Source organism: Pollicipes pollicipes, unplaced genomic scaffold, assembly GCF_011947565.3.
Source record: "Pollicipes pollicipes isolate AB1234 unplaced genomic scaffold, Ppol_2.1 Scaffold_7261;HRSCAF=8764_pilon_pilon_pilon, whole genome shotgun sequence".
Classification (NCBI taxonomy): Eukaryota; Metazoa; Arthropoda; class Thecostraca; order Pollicipedomorpha; family Pollicipedidae; genus Pollicipes; species Pollicipes pollicipes.
This window is the reverse complement of record NW_023597054.1, coordinates 32,308,484-32,334,093: the sequence shown is the minus strand read 5'-3', so window position 1 is coordinate 32,334,093 and position 25,610 is coordinate 32,308,484. Positions and strand designations below refer to the sequence as shown.

At 62.2% G+C, this 25,610-nt stretch overlaps 2 protein-coding genes across 2 annotated transcripts in view; one reads left to right on the top strand and one right to left on the bottom strand.

The window, feature by feature from the left end:
- The window catches only part of HUWE1 (HECT, UBA and WWE domain containing E3 ubiquitin protein ligase 1), a 52,385-nt gene extending 31,458 nt beyond the window's left edge, over positions 1 to 20,927 (top strand). Inside the window, exons 28-53 of the mRNA XM_037235124.1 lie at positions 203 to 359; positions 1,058 to 1,263; positions 1,647 to 1,850; positions 2,167 to 2,319; positions 2,968 to 3,125; positions 3,451 to 3,680; positions 4,049 to 4,223; positions 4,852 to 5,093; positions 5,218 to 5,322; positions 5,663 to 5,824; positions 6,146 to 6,320; positions 7,028 to 7,169; positions 7,771 to 8,011; positions 8,268 to 8,821; positions 8,953 to 9,165; positions 9,703 to 9,867; positions 10,257 to 10,392; positions 10,875 to 11,022; positions 11,523 to 12,558; positions 13,783 to 13,973; positions 14,620 to 14,851; positions 15,032 to 15,119; positions 15,668 to 16,642; positions 18,957 to 19,321; positions 19,932 to 20,122; positions 20,739 to 20,927. Of these exons, the coding sequence (XP_037091019.1) occupies positions 203 to 359; positions 1,058 to 1,263; positions 1,647 to 1,850; positions 2,167 to 2,319; positions 2,968 to 3,125; positions 3,451 to 3,680; positions 4,049 to 4,223; positions 4,852 to 5,093; positions 5,218 to 5,322; positions 5,663 to 5,824; positions 6,146 to 6,320; positions 7,028 to 7,169; positions 7,771 to 8,011; positions 8,268 to 8,821; positions 8,953 to 9,165; positions 9,703 to 9,867; positions 10,257 to 10,392; positions 10,875 to 11,022; positions 11,523 to 12,558; positions 13,783 to 13,973; positions 14,620 to 14,851; positions 15,032 to 15,119; positions 15,668 to 16,642; positions 18,957 to 19,321; positions 19,932 to 20,122; positions 20,739 to 20,841 (6,747 nt within the window). The 3' untranslated portion in view covers positions 20,842 to 20,927. The remainder of the gene's footprint in view (positions 1 to 202; positions 360 to 1,057; positions 1,264 to 1,646; positions 1,851 to 2,166; positions 2,320 to 2,967; positions 3,126 to 3,450; positions 3,681 to 4,048; positions 4,224 to 4,851; positions 5,094 to 5,217; positions 5,323 to 5,662; positions 5,825 to 6,145; positions 6,321 to 7,027; positions 7,170 to 7,770; positions 8,012 to 8,267; positions 8,822 to 8,952; positions 9,166 to 9,702; positions 9,868 to 10,256; positions 10,393 to 10,874; positions 11,023 to 11,522; positions 12,559 to 13,782; positions 13,974 to 14,619; positions 14,852 to 15,031; positions 15,120 to 15,667; positions 16,643 to 18,956; positions 19,322 to 19,931; positions 20,123 to 20,738) is intronic.
- Positions 20,928 to 20,950: 23 nt separating this feature from the next.
- Positions 20,951 to 25,610, bottom strand: part of LOC119112217 (glycine dehydrogenase (decarboxylating), mitochondrial) — an 18,090-nt gene continuing 13,430 nt past the window's right edge. Inside the window, exons 14-16 of the mRNA XM_037236314.1 lie at positions 24,921 to 25,128; positions 24,235 to 24,342; positions 20,951 to 22,540 (exon numbers count right to left, since the gene is read on the bottom strand). Coding sequence (XP_037092209.1) covers positions 22,245 to 22,540; positions 24,235 to 24,342; positions 24,921 to 25,128 — 612 coding nt within the window. The 3' untranslated portion in view covers positions 20,951 to 22,244. The remainder of the gene's footprint in view (positions 22,541 to 24,234; positions 24,343 to 24,920; positions 25,129 to 25,610) is intronic.

Here is a 25,610-nt window from a genome sequence, read left to right as displayed (position 1 = left end):
TGGGTCTTCACCCGCCGGCGTGCGTCTGTCACAGGTGATCACGAACAAGTGTCAGTTGCCTGGAGTGTGCCTCGCTGCTGTAGCTGGTGTTCGTGAGGTCGGATCGGCAGGCCGCACCTAGAGGTGGATAGGTGCTGTTGGTGCGCGGTGGGTGCTGGTAGGAGGTGTGCGCGCCGGCTTTTGACGTGTCGTTCCCCTCCAGATCGTGCGTACGGCCACCATGGCCAGCAACACCAACTACCGCGAGTTCCACTACATGATGCGCTCGCTGGCGCCGGCCGCCTGCCGTTCGCCAGACGACTTCGTTGAGGTGGCCAAACAGACGCTGCGCGTGGACCTGAGCGTGGCTAGCCGCAGAGGTGAGAGACGGGCCGCGCAGTTTGGGGATGCCAGGCTCAAACCGATGGCGAACTAGTGGAGTCGACGGTTAGAACGATCGCAAATGCTGGCGGCTGTTCGGGTAACCTACCGTGCTGTGGTATTGCGACGTTGAAGACTGGCTCAGAACTTGGTATTGTATGAACGAGGAACATCTCGGTTCCGACACTCCGACTTTAAATGATAGGACGCTTCTTTGCAACGCAATTGGCAATGCACCTCTATGCTCCTGGATAAGTGGCAACATGCGTGTGCTAGAGCTGAGCAATGCGACCACGCAGTATTTTCCTGCGCAATTTTCACGAAAAGACGAGCTACGGTTACATGTGAGTTAAATTTGACTTGCTTAATATAATTTATGCCAATTTATAGCTGTTGTTTTTTATTAGTAATTGATATTTTTGTTTTATGGGTTGAACCTTTTTAAATGTCAGTTCAGACATGAGTTCTGATTGATTTCTTATTGTTGGAAGCATCAAATGGACTTTCTATTCCTGCCAATATCAATAGCTTGGTGGAAATGCCTGCAGGGGTGTCTTTTTGGAAAACCGAAAAGACTAGACACACTTCGTTTAAATGGACAGTCTTCCCGTATTTGATACAGTGGTTTCCGCTCAAGAAACACCATCCCATCCGTCCGTACCCCAATTCCAACCGGCCTGACCGCCGTCTGCCCCAGCAGCCGGCGAGGAGGACCCGCGGCTCATCACGAAGGCGCTGCCGGCGCGCGCCAGCCCGCCTCTAGCGGCAGCCTCCAGCTGCGCCCAGGCGGTGGTGGAGACGCTGCTGGACGCGTTGGTGGTGCCGTCGCGCACCACGCCCGAGCCGAGCCCCGAGGAGGCGGCGGCGGCCGAGCCGGCCGGCCCCAGTCAGCCGCAGCCGCAGGTCAGTGGCCGCTCGCACGCCGCGGACTGGTGTGAGGGGAGCCGCGACTGGGGCGGGCTCACCAGGGCAGTGCAGCCCGCTCGTGGTGCGTGCGTGCGTGCGTGTGTGCGTGCGTGTGCGTGTGTGTGCGTGTGCGTGTGCGTGTGCGTGCGTGCGTGCGTGCGTGACAAAGATTGTCGCAGTATCATGACGCAGTGCTGCGTTTGTTTGACATCCGCGAGTATGGAATACGCATGTCAGGATCTTACAAGTGGGCACCGTTTGCTGAGTCGTGGCGTTTGCTATGCGTGTGGCACGCGTCCTTTGGCACACAGCCTTTCCTGGCCCGTCGCTCGTGCCATCGGTCGGCGCCGCGCCGCCTGACGCCGCTCGTGTCCCTGCAGACGGACTCTGGCAAGGCGGCCGGCAAGGACGGCAAGACGGCGGCGCAGAACCGGGCGGAGGAGGCCGAGCGGCGTCGGCGGCCGCTGCTGGCCAAGTCATCCGTCTGCCGCCTGCTGGCCGAGCTGGTGCGCTCCTACACGGGCGTGGCCAAGGTGATGACCGAGCACACGTTCTCGCCCGGGCCCGACTCCGACGTCAAGGAGGTGAGACGCGCTCCAACACGTGCCCTGTGGTCGCGCTCGCGTGCTCAGCGTGTGGAGCGGGGCCCTATGTGCCCGGTGGATGCTGCGCATCGTGACGCCTGTCGCGTGTCGGCGCGGGAGAGAGGACGACGAACGTTGTCGCAGGTGCCGACTCGTAAACGCTGTCATACCTGGGCCAAGCAGAGGCCACCCAAGCCGGAGCTGCGTCTGCGCGTGGACCCACGCCTGTCTCGTGGCCAGCTCTGTTCGGTGTGGACGGTGTGCGTGCTCGCGCCCGTGGCGTGTTGCTTGAGCGTGTCGGCGCCCCGGCCCGCAGGACTGTCCGGCGCTGGCCTACATCCTGGACCACCTGGTGTCGGCCGAGCAGACCGGCGGCGACAAGGAATGCGCCAGCTGCTGCCGCCTGCTGGTGGCCGCGCTGGCCGCCTGCAACCACTCGCCTGACGCTCAGGCAGCGCTCGTCTCAGAGGTGCGCACAGACGGCTGCTCGGCGCCGCTCACCGGCAGCGGCCGGAGCTGACACGGGCGCCACTGCCTGGCACTGTTCGACCGTACAGACTGCAACATGTGACAATATCGGGTGATGAAGGCTTTGCCGAAACGGTGGTGCGATGGGTCTGCATCTTTCGTGCTTGTTCTATAATGCATATATATATATATATATATATATATATATATATAATATATATATATATGCATATGCATAATGCATAATATATATAGTGCATTATGAATAATACGTGGCATGTATTCCGCGGCTTGCTGGCGTGATTGTCGGTTTTTTTTTTTTTTGTCGCCCTGACTCAATTCTGCGGAAGATCCGGTCAGGACTAAGTTCGTACTGGAAAAGCGTGTTCCATTAGAGCTGTGAATGGTGATGATAGTGCGGTTGTGCTGTGGGTGTGCTTCGAGTGTTGGTGAGTGTCGGTCGTGCCTGACCTGACCCCGACTGACTGCCGTGACCTGTATGGGTGGCAGGCGCTGTTGCGCGTGCTCTCCCTGACCTGACCCCGACTGAGTGCCATGATATGTTTGAGTGACAGGTGCGGCAGGCGCTGCTGCGCGTGCTGTCCCTGACCTGACCCCGACTGACTGCCGTGATCTGTGTGGGCGACAGGTGCGGCAGGCGCTGCTGCGCGTGCTCTCTTCGCCCGAGGCCGGCGACAAGCACGGCCGTATCCAGGCGCTGACCGGCCTCATTCACACCATGATAGAGAGCTGCCCCAGCTCCGGACCGCAGCCGCTGCCGGCGCCCGTCCGCGCCGGCGGTGTCGGGTCAGTCGGCCGGTCTCGCCGGGGGGGGGGGGGGGGGGGGGGTCTCGTGCCGTCGCAGAGGCACCGGGTGCGCATGGGTTGGGCGTCGCCAGGGGACAGTGAGCGGGGGGTTTGTGTTGTCGGTCACGCGTCTGAATGCGCGTGCTGTCCGGCCGGGTGGATCTTTGCCGTGCGTTTGCCGAGGTGGGCTGCCGCGGGCGCGGTTGAACCGTCGTCGGCCGCCGCCCCGGCGTCTGGTCATGGTTTAGGTGCCGCGTCCCAACATCGTGCCGACGTCACCGGCTGTCGGTGCCGGCCGTGCGTGACGTCATCTTCGCGTCGCCAGCATGAACAACATGGTGAAGATGATGGTGCGGCGCGGCCTGCCGACGGATCTGGCGCGGATCTCGCACTCGCTCGATCTGTCGTCGCCGCACCTGGCCATGACCATCAACGCCGTGCTGAAGCCGTTGGAGGTGCTGACCCGCATGGTGAACTCGCCGTCGGCGGCGCCTGCCCAGCGCCGCCACAAGACGACCTCCACCAGCCATGAGGCGACCCAGCCAATCACCGAGCGTGAGTGGTCCGCGCGATGTGTGCACACAGCTGCGGCGAACCCATCACGCAAGGAAATGGGGCGGCTGCGGCCGCCGTCACCGGGTTTGTGCACAGATTATGCGGGCTCTAAGGGTGATTTCCTTCCGTTGTCTTGGAAGCGGCACAGTAAACAGTCATTGCAACGGTACATCTCTTACCTGCAGCTGCTCAGTTTTCTTCTTTTTTTCTCACTCACCCTCTCGATCGATCCGGGGCTTGATAGCCGCTTCTCGCTGGTTTGTACACCGTGCGCCGACTCTTCAGCGTGCCGTGGTAACTGGTGCTGACGTGTGCGGCTGCGGCCGCCCGTTCAGCGCCTGAACTCTGACCGCTCGCCGCCGACACAGCCACGTCCAACTCGGAGGCGACGCGCGCCCAGGGCGAGTCGATGCTGGAGGACCCGGAGAACACGGAGCACGACGTGTCGGTGACAGAGGCCACCTCCGAGGCGCACCCGGCCGACGGCGCCGACGATAACGACGAGGTCGTCCTCGAGGAGATCATGGACCACTTGCTGGAGAGGTGAGCGCGCCGCCGCCGATGCGACGTGCGGGGGTGCGCGGCGAGCATGACTGATGAGCGGAGACATGGCGCGGACAGCTGTAGAGGAAACCTGCCATCAGTTGGTAAGACGCAGTTGACTGTCGGCCGTGCGGTCTCCTGTGCGACAACCAGCACGGGGTGGTCGGCGCTCCAGCTCCTACTTTACACATGCCCAACGGGCTGGGCTGTGCGTGAAGTGTTGTTTATTGCGATTGGCGGTAGCGACGCGCACAACGCGCGGCTGCCTCTCCTCAGCCGCTGACCCCACCCGTGCTGTCTCACTCCAGTCCGGACGTGCCCATGCAGATCGTCTTCCGCGCCCGACCTGACCCGGTCCCGCCCGGGCCTCCTGAAGACGGGGCCGGCGCCCCCGCTGGCCCTGACAGACCCGCACCGTAAGGCCTGCCGCTCACCCGATCCTGTTTTGTGTCCTGCCCTGCGTTGTGTCCAATTCCGTTTTGCGTCCTGATGCGTTTGAAAGCGAATCGTCGATCAGACGTCGCCTGTCCGAGCCCGTCGGCGACCGCGCAGCCTGGGGTGCTGGCTGTGCGAAGCGTGCGCCCGGCATGTGACCGACGCGGCGCCTAACACAGCGGATCACGGACAGGAACACCGACCACCCGGGCGAGACGATCCTGGCTGAGGCGCTGATACTGGACGGCGGCGGCACCAGCGGCGGCGGCGCCCGCATGGAGACGGAGGAGGCGGCGCGCGACCAGGCGGCGGCCGACGCCGAGACGCGCGACAGCGAGGCCGAGGAGGACGCCGACGGCGCCGAGGAGGAGGCTGAAGAGGAGGAGGAGCCTGAGCAGGACGACGAGGAGGAGGAGGAGGAAGAGGATGACGACGGTGCGTGGTGGGATTACGGAAGCTGTTGCTGCTGTGATTGGAGGACTGGCTGTTTTTTTCTCGCTTAAGTTGCTAAATAATCGCCGGTTATTTCTCTCGCTGAAGTGTTGTGTTTTTGTTGCAGAAGAAGATGAGGAAGATGACGACGAAGAGGGCTCCAATTATGACGAGGATGGCGAGGACGCCGATTTTGAAGAGATGATGTGTCTGATCCAGGGCGGCAGCAGTGGTGAGTTCCTGGAAGCCATGTCCGGTGAGCTGATGACGCACCTGTCTGACGGGGCTCGTCAGCCCGGTGCGCTTCTTCACGCCAGTTTCACCAAACAGCAACGTTGCTTGTCATACGTCATGAGTCTTATCCTTGAGCTCCGGTCAGTATACCGGGCGGGCGGTTTCCGTTTCCCTCTGGCTGCCGTGTCCGGGGACCGCCCACTGTTCTCCACCTTTCCCGCCCGTCGCGTGTGACGCCTCTGCCACGTGCCGCCGGCGCTGTGCCCGGCCCTGGCGCCGTGTGAATGCGACGCAGCACCGACTTCAGGCGCGTGACGCGGCTCCCGGGGCGCCGGCAGGCCGCGTCATGGACCTGGACGACGTGTGGATGGTGCAGCCGGAGCCGGCCGGCTCGTCTTCGGTGCTGTTCAGCCACGAGCATCAGTCGGCGGCGCGCTTCATCCCCATGGCGCCGGTGGCGGGGCTGGGTGCCGCCGAGGACGCGGCCGCCACCGACACAGGTACGGCCGCGCGGCGACGAGGCGACTCGTGTCGCGGTGTGGCAGCGTGCGTGTCGAATGCCTGAGGACCGACTGAGAATGGCAGATTGATGATGACAATGGAATTGGCGGGCATTGGGATACAGTGTCGGGCTCAGGCTAAAGTAATACTGGTGTTCCACCGGGAATTGTTGGGCCATTGGCGTGCCGGCTGTCTGAGCCGCTCCGCTGTCGCCCGCCATCGGCCGTCTGGACGCTGCCGTGACGTGACCCCGTGTCAGCCGGCCCGCTCGCTCGCCTGGCCCCCTGTACGCGTGCTGACCCCAGCGTGCGGCGCCGCAGTGCCGGCGGCCCCCTCCGGCTCGGGCCAGGTGCTGCCCGTGCACCCGCTGCTGACGGTGCGCAACAGCAGCGAGGCCATGCCGCTGCAGCGGTCTCGGCGCGCTGGCCACCAGCGCGGCGGATACCGCTACATCCACGTCAACACGCGTCACAACTCGCCGGCCATTCTGCAGCGGTTAGTGGTGCTGCTGGTGCGACGCGACGGGGGAGGGCCACGGCGCGTTGGGCATGTGGGGTGAACATGTGATTGCCTGGCTGCTGCTATGTTTCCGGCGAGACTTGCTGTGTGGTATGTACGTTACAGACTCAGCCACCGCACGCGTGGTTGTATTTATTCCGTCGTTGGCTGTTAAGTCGGTGCATAAATAGTGAACAGAGAAAGAAAGTGGCATGGGGCCAATATGCAGCTGTATTAATATTAGGACATTCAACAGCAAGGCCAGCATAAAAAATGGGGTTCGGAGAAACAGTGGAGCAGCGTGGGTGCGTTGTGCCGGTATGTGACTCAGCACGACTGAGAGTCGTCCTGAGCGGGTGTGCGGGATATAGAAATTCTTGATGTGACCAAAAGATAATCTGCCAGGGTTGTACAATCGCAACATTAGCTGAACGGGCTTTGCATTGGGGCGGTCAACCTAGAGCTCCCCGAAATGTGGCTTTCTCCCGGATATTCTTGTATTGCTGCGAGATTTCCTGAGCTGGTGTATGGAAACCCGAGACAGCCAAGCGGCAACCTCGGGGCTCGATCCCCTCCAACGGAGCGTGATCGCACACTCCTGTAGCGTGCGATGACACGCCACCCGAGCGTGCCGTGCCGTACCGTTGCTGTGTGAGACGCGACCACAACACACGGCGGGATGGTTGTTTGCTGTGGTCGGCCAGACTGCTGGGGCCGCACGCGCTGCAGCTGACGGTGAACCACAGCCTGTCAGGCTCCCTGCGCGAGTCGCCGCTGCTGCTGGGAGACCCGACCGAGTTCCGAGTCATCACGCACCGGCCCGACGAGGACTGGCTTGATCTCACGGTACGTCTGCGGCGCCGGCTTCGTGTTGCGGTACAATCTCGGTCGGAAATCACGTCACTGTATGAGGCAAGCGACGATGCTTCTTTGGGGGGGGGGGGGGGGGGGTCAGGCGCCCAACGTGTTTGCTTTGCGTTTATTCTCGCCGTTCGCCTTGAATTGGGCGGTTTTATCAGGAACGCTGCAGATGTTATAATGATCAGTCGTGGCTGTCGTGCCGATACGCTGTGTACGCCGTCTGGTGGACGGCAGTGAGTACAGGTGGCCGCGGACTCCAGCCCAGTGGCTGGCCGCGCCGTCGGTGCGTGAGTGTCCGCTGCTGGCCGCTGACTCGCGCCGAGCCCGGTCGGCTGGCCTCGCTCGTCCGTGGTGTCAGGATGCTGGCGCTCGCCGTCCGTGCGTGAGTGTCAGGCTGCTGGCCGCTGACTCGCGCCCGAGCCCGGTGGCTGGCCTCGCCGTCGTGCGTGGGTGTCAGGCGGCTGGCCGCTGACTCGCGCCCGAGCCCGGTCGGCTGGCCTCGCCGTCCGTGCGTGAGTGTCAGGCTGCTGGCCGCTGACTCGCGCCCGAGCCCGGTCGGTCCGTGACGCCATGTCCGCGGCGGCAGAACTCACTGGGCGGCCTGGTGGCCGGCACGCCGGCGGCCGGCGGCCTCTCCTCCATCCCGTCGGCGCTGTCGCGCTGGACGGAGGAGTCACGCGTCCTGGACACGGTCGGCCTGTACGACTGCGTGACCGCCTGCAAGCCGGAGGTGCTGGCGCTGCTGGAGGCCAGCCGCGAGCAGGAGCTGGCCGAGCGGCGTCAGCAGGAGGAGGAGCGCAGGAGGCAGGAGGAGCTGGCCGAGCCAGGTAGGGCGCGCGCTGCGCGGCCGATGACTCCGAGCCGACTTGGGGTGGTCACCGGGCTGACGCGCCGCCAAGACGGCGCCGCGTCAACTCGTGCCGCATTGACGGGTTGATGTTGACTTTGCGGCATGTCACACGTGAGGGTGTTACTGTGGTACGGCTTGGCCGTGTCCGGAGATACCCCTGTCCTCTGTGATGTCCTCTGCGATGTCGTCTGCGATGTCACCTGCGTGGTGCTGACGCGTCGGTCGGTCCGCAGCACCGGCGCCGCCGACGTCCGAGGCGGCGCCAGTCGCCTCCCAGAGCTCACCGAGCGTGTCGGCGGCCGTCACGCAGCCAGCGGCGACGACGCCCGCCTCCAGCACGCCGGCCACATCGACAGCCGGCTCGGGCCTGCGTGTCTCCGTGCCGGCCAACCTCAGCTCCGTGTCGCGCTACGTTGAGTCGATCCTCTCGCCAGCGATGCTCGCCTTCACGTCATCGGCTTCGTCGCAGACGACGTCGGCGTCGGTGCTGGACACGCTGTCGCGGCTGCAGAACACGGTCGGTCAGCTGCCCGCCTCCTCGTCGCCCGAGGTCATCATGGACACGCTGCTGTCGCAGTTCGGCGCCACCGGAATCCGCGCGGGCGCCGCCGGTCTGCCGCCGCCGCCGCCCCTGCCGCCGCCGGATCCCGAGGCGCCAACGCCGCCGCCGCCGCCGGCGGCAGGGCAGGCCGCGTCCGTCGTCTCCATGGAGACCCAGAGCGGTGAGGCGGCGCCCGAGCCGGCCGGACCGGCGGCCGAGGCCGGCGAGCTGGCCACGCCGCCGCCCGATCCAGCCCCGGCCGTCGCCGCAGCCGCCTGCGACCCCCGCAGCGGCCGCGGCGGCCGCGGACCCGGCAGCCCCAGCGCCGGCCGCGGCCGACGGCGAGCCACCGCCGCCGGGGGAGTCCACCCCGGCGGCGAGCGGCGAGACCGAAGTCGCGCGGCCGGCCGCAGGAGGACTTCTCGTCGATCCTGGGCGACATGGAGATCCCGGAGGGCGTGGACCCGTCGTTCCTGGCGGCGCTGCCCGATGAGATGCGCCAGGAGGTGGTGGCCGAGCAGCTGCGCTTGCAGCGCATTCGGCAGCGGTTCCGGCAGGCCCAGACCTCGCAGCAGCAGCCCACCATGGAGGTGAGCCTGGGCTGGCTGCGTCTGTCGGGCCGGCAGGCCCCTGTGCACTCCGCTCCGCTCGGGCCTCGCTCCTCTACCTTCCGCCCAATGCGCCGTGTGCTTTGTATCCGATAGTCGTGACGTGTTGCTTGCAGACGCTTCTAACAGTCCTGCCATTCTAAGCTTTCGGTATTGGCCTGTTGCCACGTTTTGTTCGGTTTTGCTGTCTGATCCTGGAATTGTCAGAGTTGCATGACTGTAGTGTCTAGATATGGTATCTGAAGCTGTGTGCTGCCTAATGGAAACTTTGGGAGGTAGCTTGCACACCCGATGAGACACAAATCCTTACGAGACATGGGCGCACGACCTGTCATCGCCCTACCAACAGGAGTGGTCTTATCACACGGTGCCGAACCGCGCTGCGCCTTTGTCAGAACGTTGCCGGCCTGTGCTCAGTCCTGGTGCGGGCAAAGGTATTGAGGTATTAAGGTATTAGGGTACTGACGGACATGTGGCGTCGACACGTGTCCGTAATCGGAACGCCGTCCGCGCCGCCAGGTGAGCCCCGAGTTCCTGGAGGCGCTGCCGCCGGCCATTCAGGAGGAGGTGCTGGCGCAGCAGCGGATGGAGCAGCACCGCGTGGCCGTGGCCAGCGCGCTGCCCGAGGACCCCGTCGACCCGGGCGACTTCCTGCAGACGCTGCCGCCGCCGCTGCGGCAGACGGTGAGCGGGCGAGCCGGCGGCGCAGTCTGGTCCCGGGCCACGGCAGCCGGCAGGCGGGCCGGCGCGCTGGCGGCCGCACCGGCTGTCAGGCGCGCGCGTCGATGGTGTGGAATGGGCCGGGTCCATACTGCCATCAACATACGCTTTGTGGTTTGCGCCCTCTGTTTTGTGGCGCGTGGTGACCGCGGCTGACGAGCCTTCCACCTGTGTCTCGTGCCGTCTACTTTGCATTCGTCCGCACGTGCGACTGGGCACACGTCGCCGCGTAGGCCGTATGTAGTCGACTCCTGGTATCTGTATGTCAAAGTATTTATGCCTTGCGAGGTAAACGTATTAGACTCGATTAAGGCATTTTCGCTATATGCGTTTGCGTGTGCCGGCGGCCGCAGATTCTGGCAGACCTGGAGGACAGCCAGCTGGGAGTGCTGCCGCCCAGCATGGCGGAGGAGGCGCAGACGCTGCGCAGAGAGTGGGAGGCCCGCAACAGACAGAACCCCTACGAGCCTATCGACTACTCTGTGCGAAGTGAGTGGCGCTGCTGCGCTGACACTGGGTGATCCGGCGGGCTGGGGGCACACCGGCTGGCTCGACTGCCAGTAAGAGTTGTACCGCATTCACTTCAACTTGAAATGATGCTGCGCGTTGAGGGAAAACATGACTCGGAATGTTTATCTTGGTATGATTTTGCTCGCTTTGCTTTACTGGCCTGCAAATTTGTCACTGGGATTGTGAAACGTTTTTGCGGCTGTATCGTCCGGTGTTTAGAGTGGGGGCGCGGCCTGTGTTCGTATTTCGTGGTAACTGATGCTACCTGTCTCAAGTTGCCACTACTTTTGACCGTGTAGACCATTCTCAAAATGTATGATGAATGCGGTGCGTGACGCTGGCGAGCTCAGCACCGTTCCATTCGCTCGGGAGCTGTTAGCGCCGGCCGGTCGGTGGAGTGACGCCCACGGCGGCGCCCGTGGCCCCTGCGCCGCCCTCTCACGCCCCGCTCTCGCCGGCAGCGCGTCTGAACCAGCGCTACGCCTTCCACCTGTCGTCGAGCATGCCGTTGCCGCGGCCGTCCGGCTGGCGGTCGTTCGCGTCGGGCGCCGGAGCTGGGTCCGGTGGCGGTAGCGGCGGTGGCGGTTCCTCCTCCGCCCACCTCATGCGGTCAGTAACGCTCTGTGCCACCTCCGTCTCCGGCGGCAGCCGGCCGCGTGACAAACGGAGCCGGCCGTAACTGTGTGCAGTGAAGGACTCGACTTGTAGCAGCTCGACAAGGAAGATATGGGAAGCTTAAATTAGATTCTGGGCGGTGACGGAACATCCGATCAAGCACCTGAGCAATGCAAGTTAATAGCTTCTTGAACGATCAGTCATTTTCGCGTCGTGCTAGCCCCAGCGATGATGCGGGCGTGGATTTAGAGGTCGATTTAGAGGTAGTAGATATAGAGGACCGCACGTATAGGCCCAGATTTCAGCTGCTGGCATGGGTTGGGTTTTATCTATTGCTGGCTGTCATACGTGGCTCTTCAGTTTGGACTTGCCCTCATTTGCTTTCTGCAGGGTGCACCAGTAAGATGTCATTCATCCACCCGGAGTCATGATGACGTGACATACTGCCGAATCCGTCCGTAGATTTACGATCGTTCTGTCCGTCCGTGCTTCAGGCTGCGCGGCCGCCAGCTGCTGGACCAGGAGTCCATTACCTGCCTTCTAGTGTTGCTGTTCCTGGACGAGCCAAAGCTGAACACGTCGCGCCTGCACCGCGTGCTCCGCAACCTCTCCTACCACTGCCACACGCGAGAGTGGATCGTCAAGTCGTTGCTGTCCATGCTGGACCGCAGCGACGCCACGGCGGCCGCCGCCTCGGCCGTCGCCACCGTGCAGACCTCGTCGCCGGCCCCGGCGGTCGCCGCCGGCCGGCCGGCCAAGCGGCGCGCGCCGCCCGCCGCGCCCGAAGTGGTGGACGTGCTGGCGGGCACGCCTCAGCGCGAGCCGCCGGCCGCCGCCGCGCCGGCGCCCAGCTGGCTCAACATCAGCATGGACGCGGCGCTCGGCTGTCGCGCCAACGTCTTCCAGCTGCAGCGTACGGGTCCGGCGGCGCCGGCCGGGGGCGCCGTCAAGCGTCTGGAGCGCGCCACCCACATGGCCGTGCACCCGCAGGCGGCGTCGGTCGTTTGTCGGCACGCGCTAGACGCGCTCATCTCGCTGGCCAAGTGTTTCCCGAGCAACTTTCTGCCTTCTGGCCGGCCGGAGCGGACCGAGCGGCGGCCGGCCGGCTGGCGCCACGCCGACCTCTGGGAGCTGCTGCTGCGGCTGGACGCGCAGGCCGGCCGCGCCGCCAAGGGCAAGAGTCTGGCGCGTACGCACAGCGGCCAGCCGACCGACGCGGACGAGGCGGCGACGCCAGCCGGCCTGGCCGCCTCCGCTTTCGGCCACCTCATGGCCATGCTCGACCACCCTGTGATAAAGAAGTCGTCGCAGCTGACGGACAGCCTGCTGCGCCTGCTGTCGTTCATGTCGGCCGGCGTGCGTGAGCTGACCGACCGGCCCGACCAGCTGGGTGAGGTGGCGCCCATGAAGCCGCTGATCGGCCGCGCTGTGCGCGTGCTCACCAGCAAGTCGTGCTCCGAGGAGGGCATGGACGACGCCACCAAGCTGCTGCTGCACATCTCCAACGGGCCGGCACCCGTCAGTGATCTGGTGAGGGGCGCCGTCGGCGCAGCGACGCGCGGCAGGCGGCGAACTGCCGGCCCCGCTGCCGGCTAGGGACGGGGGCTGGGGCAGAGGCCGAGAGCTGCGACTTGAGCGACTGATTTCTCGTTAGTTGGTTTGTTTACATTCTGAATGGATTCACATGATCACTCGGATTTTCACTTCACGCTCGCGTACGTCACTCTATCACTTCGTGCAGTCACTTCGGATTTTTCGGAAGCGGTTTGCTGATGTGAGCTGGCTTTTGTCATGGGTCGGCGACAAGGTATAGCTTACTGGGATGCGCATTCCAATGGGCACTGACGTCAGCACACTTGTGTTGTAGCGAACATTGAGTTGCGTTGCAGCGAAGGAGCTGTGTTCTGCCGTTGACTGTGTTGTGCTGGGTATGAGCGGGTGGGAATAACAGTTGGGGGTGGCGACAACACCCCGAACACCCGAACACCCCGATGCTCGGGATGTTCGGTGGCAGAGATTGCTGAACGCTACTATCAGCCGAACACTGATTCAATCCGCGACCTTCCCTTCCCCTGGTATATGGCTCAGCTAGATGAGTCATGCCGTCTTTTCCGGGCTCGTGTCGGGCCGGGGTTCACAAACATAAGTTTTGCCCAACCCCTGCACTCCTGCGGCGATTAGCCCTGGTGGCGGGTTAAGCTGTTGGCTTGTGATGTACCGCGAGAGGTGGGTCACTCCCTGTGTTCTTCAAGTCAGACGTCTTGTCACGAGCGGTCTGTCGAGCCCTGTGCCATAGAGGTCAGGCGAATGACATTCTGTCCTGTCAGGTGGTGTGAGTTCGGCTGTCAGGTTGTGCAGGTCTGGGGATTGGCCTGCCCTGGCACCCGCGAGGGTCACTCTTGGTCACTCTGACACATCGGATGTGTCACCATTGTGTGTGGCGGCCCGTTCTGTCCCGTTCTGTACAGCCCCCTGTCAGACGATGGACTTGGTTGACGCCGGGTGACGCGGCAGCCGTCGCACATGTCGGGTGACGGACTATGTGAGGGTGTGGGTGTCACGCAGGGTGACATGGCAGCCGTCGCACACGTCGGGTGACGGACTGGGTGGGGGTGTGGGTGTCACGCCGGGTGTTTGAGGGAGCCGCCGGAGCCCGCGGCTCCCGCCACAACCCGCGGCGAGTCTGCCAGCGGCTGGAGCTGTGCGCGCCGGTCAGCCCAGCCCGGCCTGACGCGCCGCCTCCCTCGGCGCCAGGTGATGGACCTGCTGTTGGAGGGCGCCCGCACGTTGGGCCACACTGTGTGCGGCCACATCCAGAAGCTGCACGGTGACCTGGAGCAGATGGCGCCCTGGTTCGAGCTGGCCAACCAGGAGGGCGGCGGCGAGGAGGAGCAAGCCTCGCCGGACCGCGCCGACCGCATGGACCACGGCAGCATCCAGAACCGGTCCGTGTGCACCTCCGGCGGCACGGTCCGCTGTCATGCGCTCAGAACTGCACCCGCGCCGTCAGCCACCGCTGGGCTCACAGCCGTGTCCCACCTCATGAACTGAACATGAACCTCATGAACTCGCGCTGAGAACTGTTGCGCTATGTGTCTGACTCAGTGAATAGCGTCACGTCACCTTGCCCGCTGGTCCCAGTCGTGACGTTCACACCGCTCCTTTACATGAGAATGTGCGCGGTGTGCCGGGATTCCGGTGTGGGCTTTAGGCTGCCCGTGATCAGTCGATCAGTGCTGGCAAATGGGACGGGACAGGTCAGCCGGCACATGAAATGTCAGCCTCGCTGTTTTACTTTTTGGGAAACGCTCGTATGTAACGACCTGCTAACTCATGTTCTGTTTAGATGTGCTGTGGTCGTACGAATATTTTGGGTAGGTTATCCATGCACCCAGTATGATCGGCCCCAGAAGAGGTGGCCTTTCTCATGCCACGTGCATTTGAACGCGACCCGGACGTGGATGAGCGCGGGGCGTGGTGGGCAGCGGCCCATCCGGCTGTGCCCCAGTGGCCGCCGCTAGCTGTGGCCGGTCTGCCGGCGGGGCTCGGCCAGGCGCGGCACTGACTGACCGGCCACCGTCGCTGCCGCAGCTACACCCGCGAGCGCATCGTCATCAACGCCTCGAAGCGGGCGAAGGCGTCCGGCATGGAGCTGCGCTTGCCGTCGATGACGGCGCTGACCACCAAGGGCTCGTCGCAGCAGTTCTTCCTGCGCATCCTCAAGGTCATCATCCAGCTGCGTAACTCGGCCGTCAGCAAGGCGAGCAAGGCGGCCGGCTCGGCGCGCGCCGCCGCCCAGGCGGAGCGGCCAGCCGCCGCCGCCGAGTCGACCGAGGCCGTGGCCGGCACGGCCAGCGACGGCGCCAGCGAGCCGTCGACGGCCGAGGTGGCGCCGGTGGCGGAGCGTGCTGAGGAGGTGGCTGACGGCGGGGCGGAGAGCGCCGCCGCCGCCGCTGCCGCTGCTGCCGCTGCTGCTGCCGCTGCTGCCACCGCTGCCGCCGCTTCCGCCGCTTCCGCCACCGCCGCTGCCAGTGCAGCCGCCGCCGCCGCCGCCCAGGCCAGCCCCAACGCCATGGAGGTGGACCCTACAGGTAAGAGATGGGTGATCGGTTGAGGGGGGGGGGGAGTTCTCACTTGAAGGTCTCAGGTTAACACTCACCACACAGAAGCTTAGAAGGCAATCATTAGTAGTTATAGATAACGCTGCAATAATGTTGGTTGTTGCTAGTTATGTACCGGGTAGAGGTCATTCGCGGCTTTTGCTGGCGGTGATGTATCGCTTCTACGCTTCAGGTATGCCTTGTGGTGATGGGCAATGACAGTCTTATTCATATATCCAATGGGTGGGGGCCGGCGTGAGCGATGTTGGTATATTGTCATCAATAAATTTCGGCATACAGATCCGTGAGGAAATTTTGGATGGGAACGCTACAATATACCAGGTAGTCAACGCCAATATGCTAATGCCGCGCCATGTATAATAACGTGGCATTGGGGTATTGTATCTAAGGTTTTACAACCTTCCACTGATGTATGATCATAATATTGCGTGAGGATCGAGTGTGTTCTTTCTGCCCTATAGTGATTGTCCAGCTGCCAGTGGCTGGCTTCGGTCTAATGCCGAACTTCGCCCCCGCAGGCGGCGCGGCGACGGCAGCTCAGGAGGCGGCCCAGGAGCAGGAGCAGGAACAGGAGCAGGAGGAGCCCGAGGAGCCATTGCCAGCGCTTAGCCGGCTGCTGGACCTGCTGCAGCTGTGGGACACGCTGAGCCAGTGCCTGCGTGAGCTCGAGCACACCCCCGACCAGCACGCCGTGCTCATCCTGCAGCCGGCCGTGGAGGCGTTCTTCCTGGTGCACGCGGCCGCCGAGGAGCACACCAAACGACAGCCGCAGAGCCGCCAGGAGCAGCTGGCGCACATCGCCGACTCGCAGCCGCTCTCGCCGCTGCCGTCCAGCTCGTCGGAGCTGCAGACGGCCGCGCGCCGCGACGACGACGACGACACCCGCAAGTTCCTGCAGTTCGCCGAACAGCACCGCACAGTGCTGAACCAGATCCTGCGCCAGAGTGCCACCCACCTATCGGACGGGCCGTTCTCGGTGCTGGTGAACCACACGCGCGTGCTCGACTTCGACATCAAGCGGCGCTTCTTCCGGACCGAGCTGGAGCGGCTGGACGAGGGCCTCCGCCGCGAGGACCTGGCCGTGCACGTGCGGCGCGCGCACGTGTTCGAGGACTCCTACCGCGAGCTGCATCGCCGGTCGCCGGAAGAGTGGAAGAACCGCTTCTACATCGTGTTCGAGGGCGAGGAGGGGCAAGATGCGGGCGGCCTGCTGCGCGAGTGGTACATCATCATCTCGCGCGAGATCTTCAACCCCATGTACGCGCTGTTCTGCACGTCGCCTGGCGACCGGGTCACGTACATGATTCACCACATGTCCCACTGCAACTCGAACCACCTCAGCTACTTCAAGTTCGTGGGACGCGTGATCGCCAAGGCGCTGTACGACAACAAGCTGCTGGACTGCTACTTCACGCGCTCGTTCTACAAGCACATCCTGGGGATCTCGGTCAAGTACACCGACATGGAGGCGGAGGACTACGAGTTCTACAAAGGTATGGGAGGTTCCCGTAGTACCAGAGGACAGATGTGGTGGGGGCCGTGGTATGCGTTTGTTGCCCTGCTGGCGTCACCCCGCTAATAGTCGACTGTGTTCTGTGTCGCATCGGCCACTGATCCTGCGATAACGATGGCATGTCAACGGGCAATGCAACCTCCACCATTATTACGGTCTTGCTGTTCTGAAGGCGCGCCGGCACCGATAAGTGGCCGTCATACGTTAAATGATTGTTTGCCACCCAAGCCCCCCCCCCCCCCCTCTCCAAATGCGGGTCCTTCTGTTGCATTATGGTCAAATGTATTACTTGTAAATGACACGCCTGACAAAAAGCGTCTTCAAGACCTGTGCATCTGGTACACTTCATCCGCATTTTCAGAACTATGATACCATACCACAGAGCCAGAAAGCTGTGCAGCTCAGTTGGGCGTCATAAGTTCAACGTGTCCAGCGCGTCAGTGAGCACAACAGAGCGCGGTCGCCGATCTGTCACGGCGCCTCCCCGTGTGCTGTCGCGATGGCACTAACGCTGCCTCTACCCGGCAGGACTGGTCTGCCTGATCGAGGACCCCGTGTGGTGTCGCGATGGCACTAACGCTGCCTCTACCCAGCAGGACTGGTCTACCTTATCGAGAACCCCGTGTGGTGTCGCGATGGCACTAACGCTGCCTCTACCCGGCAGGACTGGTCTACCTTATCGAGAACCCCGTGTGGTGTCGCGATGGCACTAACGCTGCCTCTGCCCGGCAGGACTGGTCTGCCTGATCGAGGACCCCCGTGTGGTGTCGCGATGGCACTAACGCTGCCTCTACCCGGCAGGACTGATCTACCTTATCGAGAACCCCGTGTGGTGTCGCGATGGCACTAACGCTGCCTCTGCCCGGCAGGACTGGTCTGCCTGATCGAGGACCCCCGTGTGGTGTCGCGATGGCACTAACGCTGCCTCTGCCCGGCAGGACTGGTCTGCCTGATCAAGGACCCCCGTGTGGTGTCGCGATGGCACTAACGCTGCCTCTACCCAGCAGGACTGGTCTGCCTGATCGAGGACCCCCGTGTGGTGTCGCGATGGCACTAACGCTGCCTCTGCCCAGCAGGACTGGTCTGCCTGATCGAGGACCCCGTGTGGTGTCGTGATGGCACTAACGCTGCCTCTACCCAGCAGGACTGGTCTGCCTGATCGAGGACCCCGTGTGGTGTCGCGATGGCACTAACGCTGTCTCTGCCCGGCAGGACTGGTCTGCCTGAGGGACCCCGTGTGGTGTCGCGATGGCACTAACGCTGCCTCTACCGGACTGGTCTGCCTGATCGAGGACCCCGTGTGGTGTCGCGATGGCACTAACGCTGCCTCGCCCGGCAGGACTGGTCTGCCTGATCGAGACCCCGTGTGGTGTCGCGATGGCACTAACGCTGCCTCTACCCGGCAGGACTGGTCTGCCTGATCGGACCCCGTGTGGTGCCGCGATGGCACTAACGCTGCCTCTGCCCGGCAGGACTGGTCTGCCTGATCGAGGACCCCGTGTGGTGTCGCGATGGCACTAACGCTGCCTCTGCCCGGCAGGACTGGTCTGCCTGATGGAGACCCCGTGTGGTGTCGCGATGGTACTAACGCTGCCTCTGCCTGCAGGACTGGTCTGCCTGATCGAGACCCCGTGTGGTGTCGCGATGGCACTAACGGCCGCCTCTGCCATGGCAGGACTGGTCTGTCCTGATCGAGGACTCCCGTGTGGTGTCGCGATGGCACTAACGCCGCCTCTGACCGGCAGGACTGGTCTGCCTGATCGAGGGACCTCCGTGTGGTGTCGCGATGGCACTAACGCTGCCTCTACCCAGCAGGACTGGTCTGCCTGATCGAGGACCCCGTGTGGTGTCGCGATGGCACTAACGCTGCCTCTACCCGGCAGGACTGGTCTGCCTGATCGAGGACCCCGTGTGGTGTCGCGATGGCACTAACGCTGCCTCTACCCAGCAGGACTGGTCTGCCTGATCGAGGACCCCCGTGTGGTGTCGCGATGGCACTAACGCTGCCTCTGCCCAGCAGGACTGGTCTGCCTGATCGAGGACCCCCGTGTGGTGTCGCGATGGCACTAACGCTGCCTCTACCCGGCAGGACTGGTCTGCCTGATCGAGGACCCCGTGTGGTGTCGCGATGGCACTAACGCTGCCTCTACCCAGCAGGACTGGTCTGCCTGATCGAGGACCCCCGTGTGGTGTCGCGATGGCACTAACGCTGCCTCTACCCGGCAGGAGTGGTCTACCTTATCGAGAACCCCGTGTGGTGTCGCGATGGCACTAACGCTGCCTCTGCCCGGCAGGACTGGTCTACCTGATCGAGAACGACATCTCCGAGATGGGCTACGAGCTGACCTTCAGCACGGACGTGCAGGAGTTCGGCGTGAACGAGGTGCGCGACCTGAAGCCCGGCGGCCGGCACATCAAGGTCACCGAGGAGAACAAGATGGAGTACGTCCGGCTGGTCTGTCAGATGAAGATGACAGGCGCCATCCAGAAGCAGCTGAAGGCGTTCCTCGAGGGCTTCTACGACATCATCCCGAAGCACCTGATCTCGGTGTTCAACGAGCAGGAGCTGGAGCTGCTCGTGTCTGGCCTGCCCACCATCGACCTCGACGACCTCAAGGCCAACACCGAGTACCACAAGTACCAGCCCAACTCGCTGCAGGTCAGCTGCGAGCCTGCGCGCTGTGGTTAGAGGGTGCGACTGGGCCGCTCGTGTGGGGAGACGCCGGGCACTGCGCGGACCGAACGCTCGGCGATGGCGATGCCCTGCGGTCGAACGCTCGTCCCACGCGCCTGGTGAAAAGGGCTCTCTGAAATGTAACACGGGTATAATTCATCTTCGTCAAATTCTAGGGTCTGTTTACAAATTGTTTCGTTTGGAATGTGACAACTCATCTGGCCTGCATAGAATTCGGGGGGCTTGTCATCGGCAGAAGTGACCATGGTCATGTTTGGGGGTGGTATGGTCTGATATCGGTGCCTGCCGTGATGGCCGTTACCGTCGGCTGCGCCGGACGTCCGGCGCCGGATGTGCTGGTCGTCACCGCCGGCAGCCCCGGACGTCCGTTGCCGGCTGTGCTGGTCGTCACCGCCGGCAGCCCCGGACGTCCGTTGCCGGCTGTGCTGGTCGTCACCGCCGGCAGCCCCGGACGTCCGGCGCCGGCTGTGCTGGTCGTCACCGCCGGCAACCCCGGACGTCCGGCGCCGGCCTTGTGGTCAGCTCGCGCACCTTTGCCACGTCGCCCGCGGCTCACTCGCTCGTCCGGCCGCAGATCCAGTGGTTCTGGCTGGCGCTGCGCTCCTTCTCGAACGAGGACCGAGCCAAGTTCATCCAGTTCGTGACGGGCACGTCGCGCGTGCCGCTGCAAGGCTTCGCCGAGCTACAGGGCATGAACGGCGCGCAAAAGTTCCAGATCCACCGCGACGACCGGTCCACCGACCGCCTGCCCTCGGCACACACCTGGTGAGTGGCCGGTGTCCTCGCAGTGTTACTGATAGCTTTGCCGGGGGGGGGGGGGGGGGGGGGGGCGGCGTTACTCTTTATTTGCTGGCTTTGAGCTTAAATGATGAGCTGCAAAAGGCGTTTTACCTTGCGCAGTTTTTGGACCAGCCGTGGGTGCCCGCGTCACGCGGTTTTACACGGCTGGCGCTGACTGCACCCTGTGTCAAAACACGCCTAGTTGAATTAAGCGTGCGATGTTATTCGTATATTATACGTTCGGTGTTATGCATATATGATTATGTAATATTCACATATAATTATTGTGTGTCAACATTTTGCTGGCGTTACCCTTTCTTCGCCTGGCGTTGGGTTTAAATGAGGAGCTGCAAAAGGCGTTTTACTCTGCGCGGCTTTTGGACCATCCGTAGGTACCCACGCCATGCGGTTTTATGCGGCTGGCACCTTCTGCACTGCGTGTCAAAACACACCAAATTAAACTTAGCGTACGATGTTATTCGCATATTATACGTTCGATATTATGCATATATGATTATATAATATTAAAATAAAATTGTTTTGTGTCAAAATATTGCCGTTGACAGCAGCGGTTTGACCGCCACGTGCCCTTGCGTTCCAGTTTTAACCAGCTGGATCTGCCGGCGTTCGAGACGTACGACAAGCTCCGCGAGAACCTGCTGAAGGCCGTCCAGGAGTGCTCGGAGGGGTTCGGGTTCGCCTGAGCGGGCCTTGCCGCGTGCACAGCACCGCGCCGGCCGGCCGCCCAAGTTGCGTTTTATTTTTGTTTGGTTGCGACGCGCTGCGGGGGTGGGGGCGGGGCGTGGTGGGCTCCGGGGCGGCCAGCCCAGCAGGCTGTGGATACGCGGGCGGCGGCGCGCCCCCTGCCGCCGGCGCCGCCAGTCTTGAAGTGTGTCGGGCTCTGCGTCTCGTTGTGCGAGGTCGGGGGCTCTCCGTGTAATCTGTCGTTCGAGTAAACGGTATTTACCATCACGTGTGCTGCGACCGTATCAAATTGTGGTTATATTAATAAAGTTCCCATTGATTTAGAATCGTAGTTCTTTGCACGGCGTAGTGCGTAAAAGCCGGTGTTTGGAGGAAATAGTCTCTCTGGGAACAGTTTGGCCGAACTCGATACCATCTTGACGTAAAGCATAGGCATGAGACGGCTTCGAGCTGATGGACATCTCGTGGCAGGTTGGGTCGCAGTGCATCCAGCGCGGTGGCGAACTCGTGCTGTGACGGTTTGGACGGAAGTTATTTTGACACGTTTCGTCAGGAACAGGGCAGACTTTTGTCATAATGCAGTGAGGGATTGCATTATGGTGAAATTATTGATGACACCATGCTTTCAGGAATGCCCATTACGATGTCTAGTGCTTTAACTGCATTGCATTGCGCTCCGTATTACAATGATACTAGGTCGACGACTGTAGGACATACTATTGCACGCCGCATTACATCAAGATGGATGCAACGATAGTATCATGGAATGTGGATGCACCAGCCAGTAAAGACGAATACAAAAACCGTTTCACAAGGATGATTGGTATTTATTTCATGACGCGTCTGTGCCACATGGAGGTTCGTCTGCGACAAATGATTGGCGGGCACAGTAGCTGTTTCCCTGGATAGAGAGAGAATCACTCCTGTGAGATGAGGTCGACGCTGGCGACAGCCATCCAGCGCACAGATTTTGCTTAGTCCACATGTCTACCCCGCCATCAAGCGATCATCCCCGTGCGCTCGCGGTCTCATGGCCAAACTGGCCCACACCCGGCGGCGCCCACAGCAGCTCCTAACCCGATTACAATCTGAATAACTAGCGAGCATTACGTTCCACACATGATCTTGCGTATCACAGAAGCGATCAACGCAAGCAGGCGGCTGCTGGGCACACACTGCACGTGGATAATTGTGTTTCCAGACGTCATCACGGGCACTGGTGCTTTCCATAAGACTAGATTTTGTTTGTCCGCACCAACGCCGCCAGTAATCCCCGGCAGTAGTCGGCCGCAAGCACGGCTTCCGGGCCGGCGCGCCGTCGCGTCCCCAGCGCCGCCGCGCCGCACGCTCCGCCCGCCGTGGTCCAGACCCGATGTCACAAGCGCGAGGCGGCAGCGCCCCCTCAGCCGGCGGCACGCGCCTCCTCCTCTCCCTCGAACGGCGAGTCGTACGCCTGCACTGGCGGGCACGTGCAGACCAGGTTGCGGTCGCCGTAGATGTCATCGATGCGTGCCACGGTCGGCCACACCTTGTTTGCGGGCTCGACGAACGGCGCCGGGAACACGGCCCGCTGCCTGCTGTAGGGCCGCTCCCAGTCTCCGCCCAGCACGGCGGCCAGCGTGTGCGGCGAGCGCTTCAGCGGGCTGCTCTCGGCCGGCATGCGGCCCTCTTCGATCTCGCGGAGCTCCTCACGGATGTCTGCCGGCGCGCGAGCACGGTCCCGTCAGCCGAGGAGGAATAGGAAGAGCTACGGATGTCTATCGGCGTGGGCACGGTCCCGTCAGCCAAACGGGAGGAGTAGGAAGAGTTATGGATGTCTGTCGGCGTGGGCACGGTCCCGTCAGCCAAACGGGGGAAGTAGGAAGAGTTATGGATGTCTGACGGCGCGGGCACGGTCCCGTCAGCCAAACGGGAGGGGGGGGGGGAGGAGTTACGGGTGTACGTCGGCGCGGGTACGGTCTCGTCAGCCAAACGGGAGGAGGGGGAAGAGTTACGGGTGTACGTCGGCGCGGGTACGGTCCCGCCAGCCAGAAGGAGGGGAGTTACGAATGTCTGTCGGTGCGGGCATGGCCTCGTCAGCCGAATGGGAAGAGGAGGAGGAGAGAGAGTTACGGTGTGACGTGATGTGGTGGCGTGGCGCGGTGCGACGAGACATAGCACGACGTGTTATGGCTTCGTCAGGACACACTTGTCATGGCGCGGCCGGACACGGCGCGACACGTCATGGTGCGGAATGACGTAGCATCGTACGCCATGGTGGGACGGTTCGAAAAACGACACTGTATGGCACTACAGGGCGACTCACAAGCCTGCCCAACGCCGCGCAACGGGAGCGGTAGGCACGGCTGTGAAAAACAGGGGGCAGGCTGTAACGATCAACACGCCGCGGCAGGGTAAGGTGTGTGTCAACACCGGACGTGCCAGCACCGGCGGTCGTGAGTCAGGCCGTGATGGTTGCCGGGCAGCTCCAGCTCGAGCTGCGCCGCTGGCACCGGCCGCCGGCAGGGCCGGGCAACCGCCCCGACCTCGGGTAAGAATAGTCTCCCGCGTCGGCCGCCAGTGGCGCCGCTGGGTCCGCCGGCGCGGTCCACAGGAATATGAAGCATGTGACTCGAAACTAAATCGCTGATACGAATCAAGATAGTCACTGAATGTGAGCTAATCAAGCCTGAGCACCCCAGGCCCGACCGGGGTATGAGATAGCTGGGACACTAGCAGGCCCGGCCGGGTCGCCAGAAACGGCCTCATTCGTCCCTGATCACGAGGTGACGGCGGAGGGGAACTGTCAGACTGCCGAGTCGGCGCGGTCAGTGCCTCTAATGTGTCACTGACTGGGGCCGGCGCAGCTACCGACAGCCGACGCGCGTGCGCACACACACATACAGGTGCAATCGCCCACCCATTAGCCTAGTTTTAATTAGACGCGCGAATCGATGGCATGCATATGTCTTTTGTGCCCGCGCCTGAGGAATGACCCTGGCTTGCACTTGTAATTATTCGCTAAGTTATTTCGAAGGTCTTGACAGCGACCAGACATAACACATGGCGACCAGGGCACGCGATTGGTGCTATGGGATCCGCTGTTTTTCCGGAACAAGAAAGGCTTTTTCATAATTTGATACTCGGTTATATAGCAATTCTGGGGTCCCACCGAGAGAGATTCGTTGGGTACATCACAGATACGACACAGAGTGCTTGCTCACAAATCATTATTGTATATGTTTAGTTTAAAAGTGATTTGTTTGCTCATTGCCGCTTTACAATTCATTCCCCTCAAAAGCTGATTTTGTGAACTATTGGATGTGGTCCTTCCAATCGCACGCTTAAGACAGCGCTCAGCCGCGGGGATACCTCTGCAGTGCCCACACAGTCGGTAGCCGGTCCCCACTCACAGAGCAGGGCGTCGCAGAAGCGGTCCAGCTCGGCCCGGTCCTCGGACTCAGTGGGCTCGATCATCAGAGCGCCGTTCACCGGCCACGACATGGTGGGCGCGTGGAAACCTGCCACGGAGCGGGCACAGTCAGTTCTGCGGGGAAGCGGCCGGGGCCGCGGCAGCGGCGGGGACAAAGTGAGGAGGCGCGCCGGGGCCAGCGCGCCAGCACGCCGGCGGTGGGCAGGCGCAGAGTGCTGTGGCTGCAACGTGACATTCGCTTCTGCACACTTCCCGCCAGCGGACGGGTCCTCACTCGTGCTGCCGCCGTCAGCTGCATATGATTGCAAGGGGCGTCCGTATCGATGACATTCGGTTCTGGCTATGCCATCGCTTGGTGCCAGGCATGCCGCACCTAACACGGAAATAACTCCATTATCCGATGTCTGGATTACGTCAATTGAGGTTTCTGTGGATTGGAGATTCATCTTCAGAATCCAGGCCAATGTTGGCGAGAACCCACGACGAAACATTATTCCTGCCGAAATACGTGCAAAATGCTTGGCTCGCACTTTCACTCCTCGCGCGTTTTAAGACGAGAAATAAAGGCAAAATTGGCATCGACATAATTGGATCCGATATCCCTAGCTTGACAGATTGGTCCATCAGCATCGCATTGAGCGTTACTGGTCGTAGTGAGAAACTTACCATAATCCTGGAGCCTTTTGGCGATGTCAACCACTTCAATCCCTGCAGACTTCTTGAAATCACGACAGTCGACGATGAATTCGTGAGCTACCATGCCATTTCTGCCCGTGAACAGGATCTTGTAGTGATTCTCCAGGCGCTTTTTCATGTAGTTGGCGTTGAGAATGGCCACTTCAGTCGCCTTTCGCAGGCCCGCGTACCCCATCATCTGATGGACAGAAGGCCTGTGTACCCAATCATCTAACGGACAGAAGGCCCGTATGCCCCATCATCTGACGGACAGAAAGCCTGTGTACCCCATCATCTGACGGACAGAAATCCCGCGTACCCATCATCTGACGGACAGAAGTGTACCCCATCATCTGACGGACAGAAATCCCGCGTACCCATCATCTGACGGACAGAAGGCCAGGGCACCCCATCATCTGACGGGCAGAAGGGCAGTGTAATCCATCATCTGACGGACAGAAAATATTCAGTTCTCAAATCGGCATCGATCCTCGACTGCGCATCGCCGCGCGCTGACGTCAACTGCTCACATCATTTTGATGCGATCGAGGCAATATGCTGGAAGGAATTCGGCCCAACGCGATCATGCTGACAACGAAGACACCTGCAGCAGCAGCAACCCTGCCGTCGGCAGAGCTTGCCGCTCGGCAGCGACCAGCGGCGCCGGCAGAGCTTGCCGCC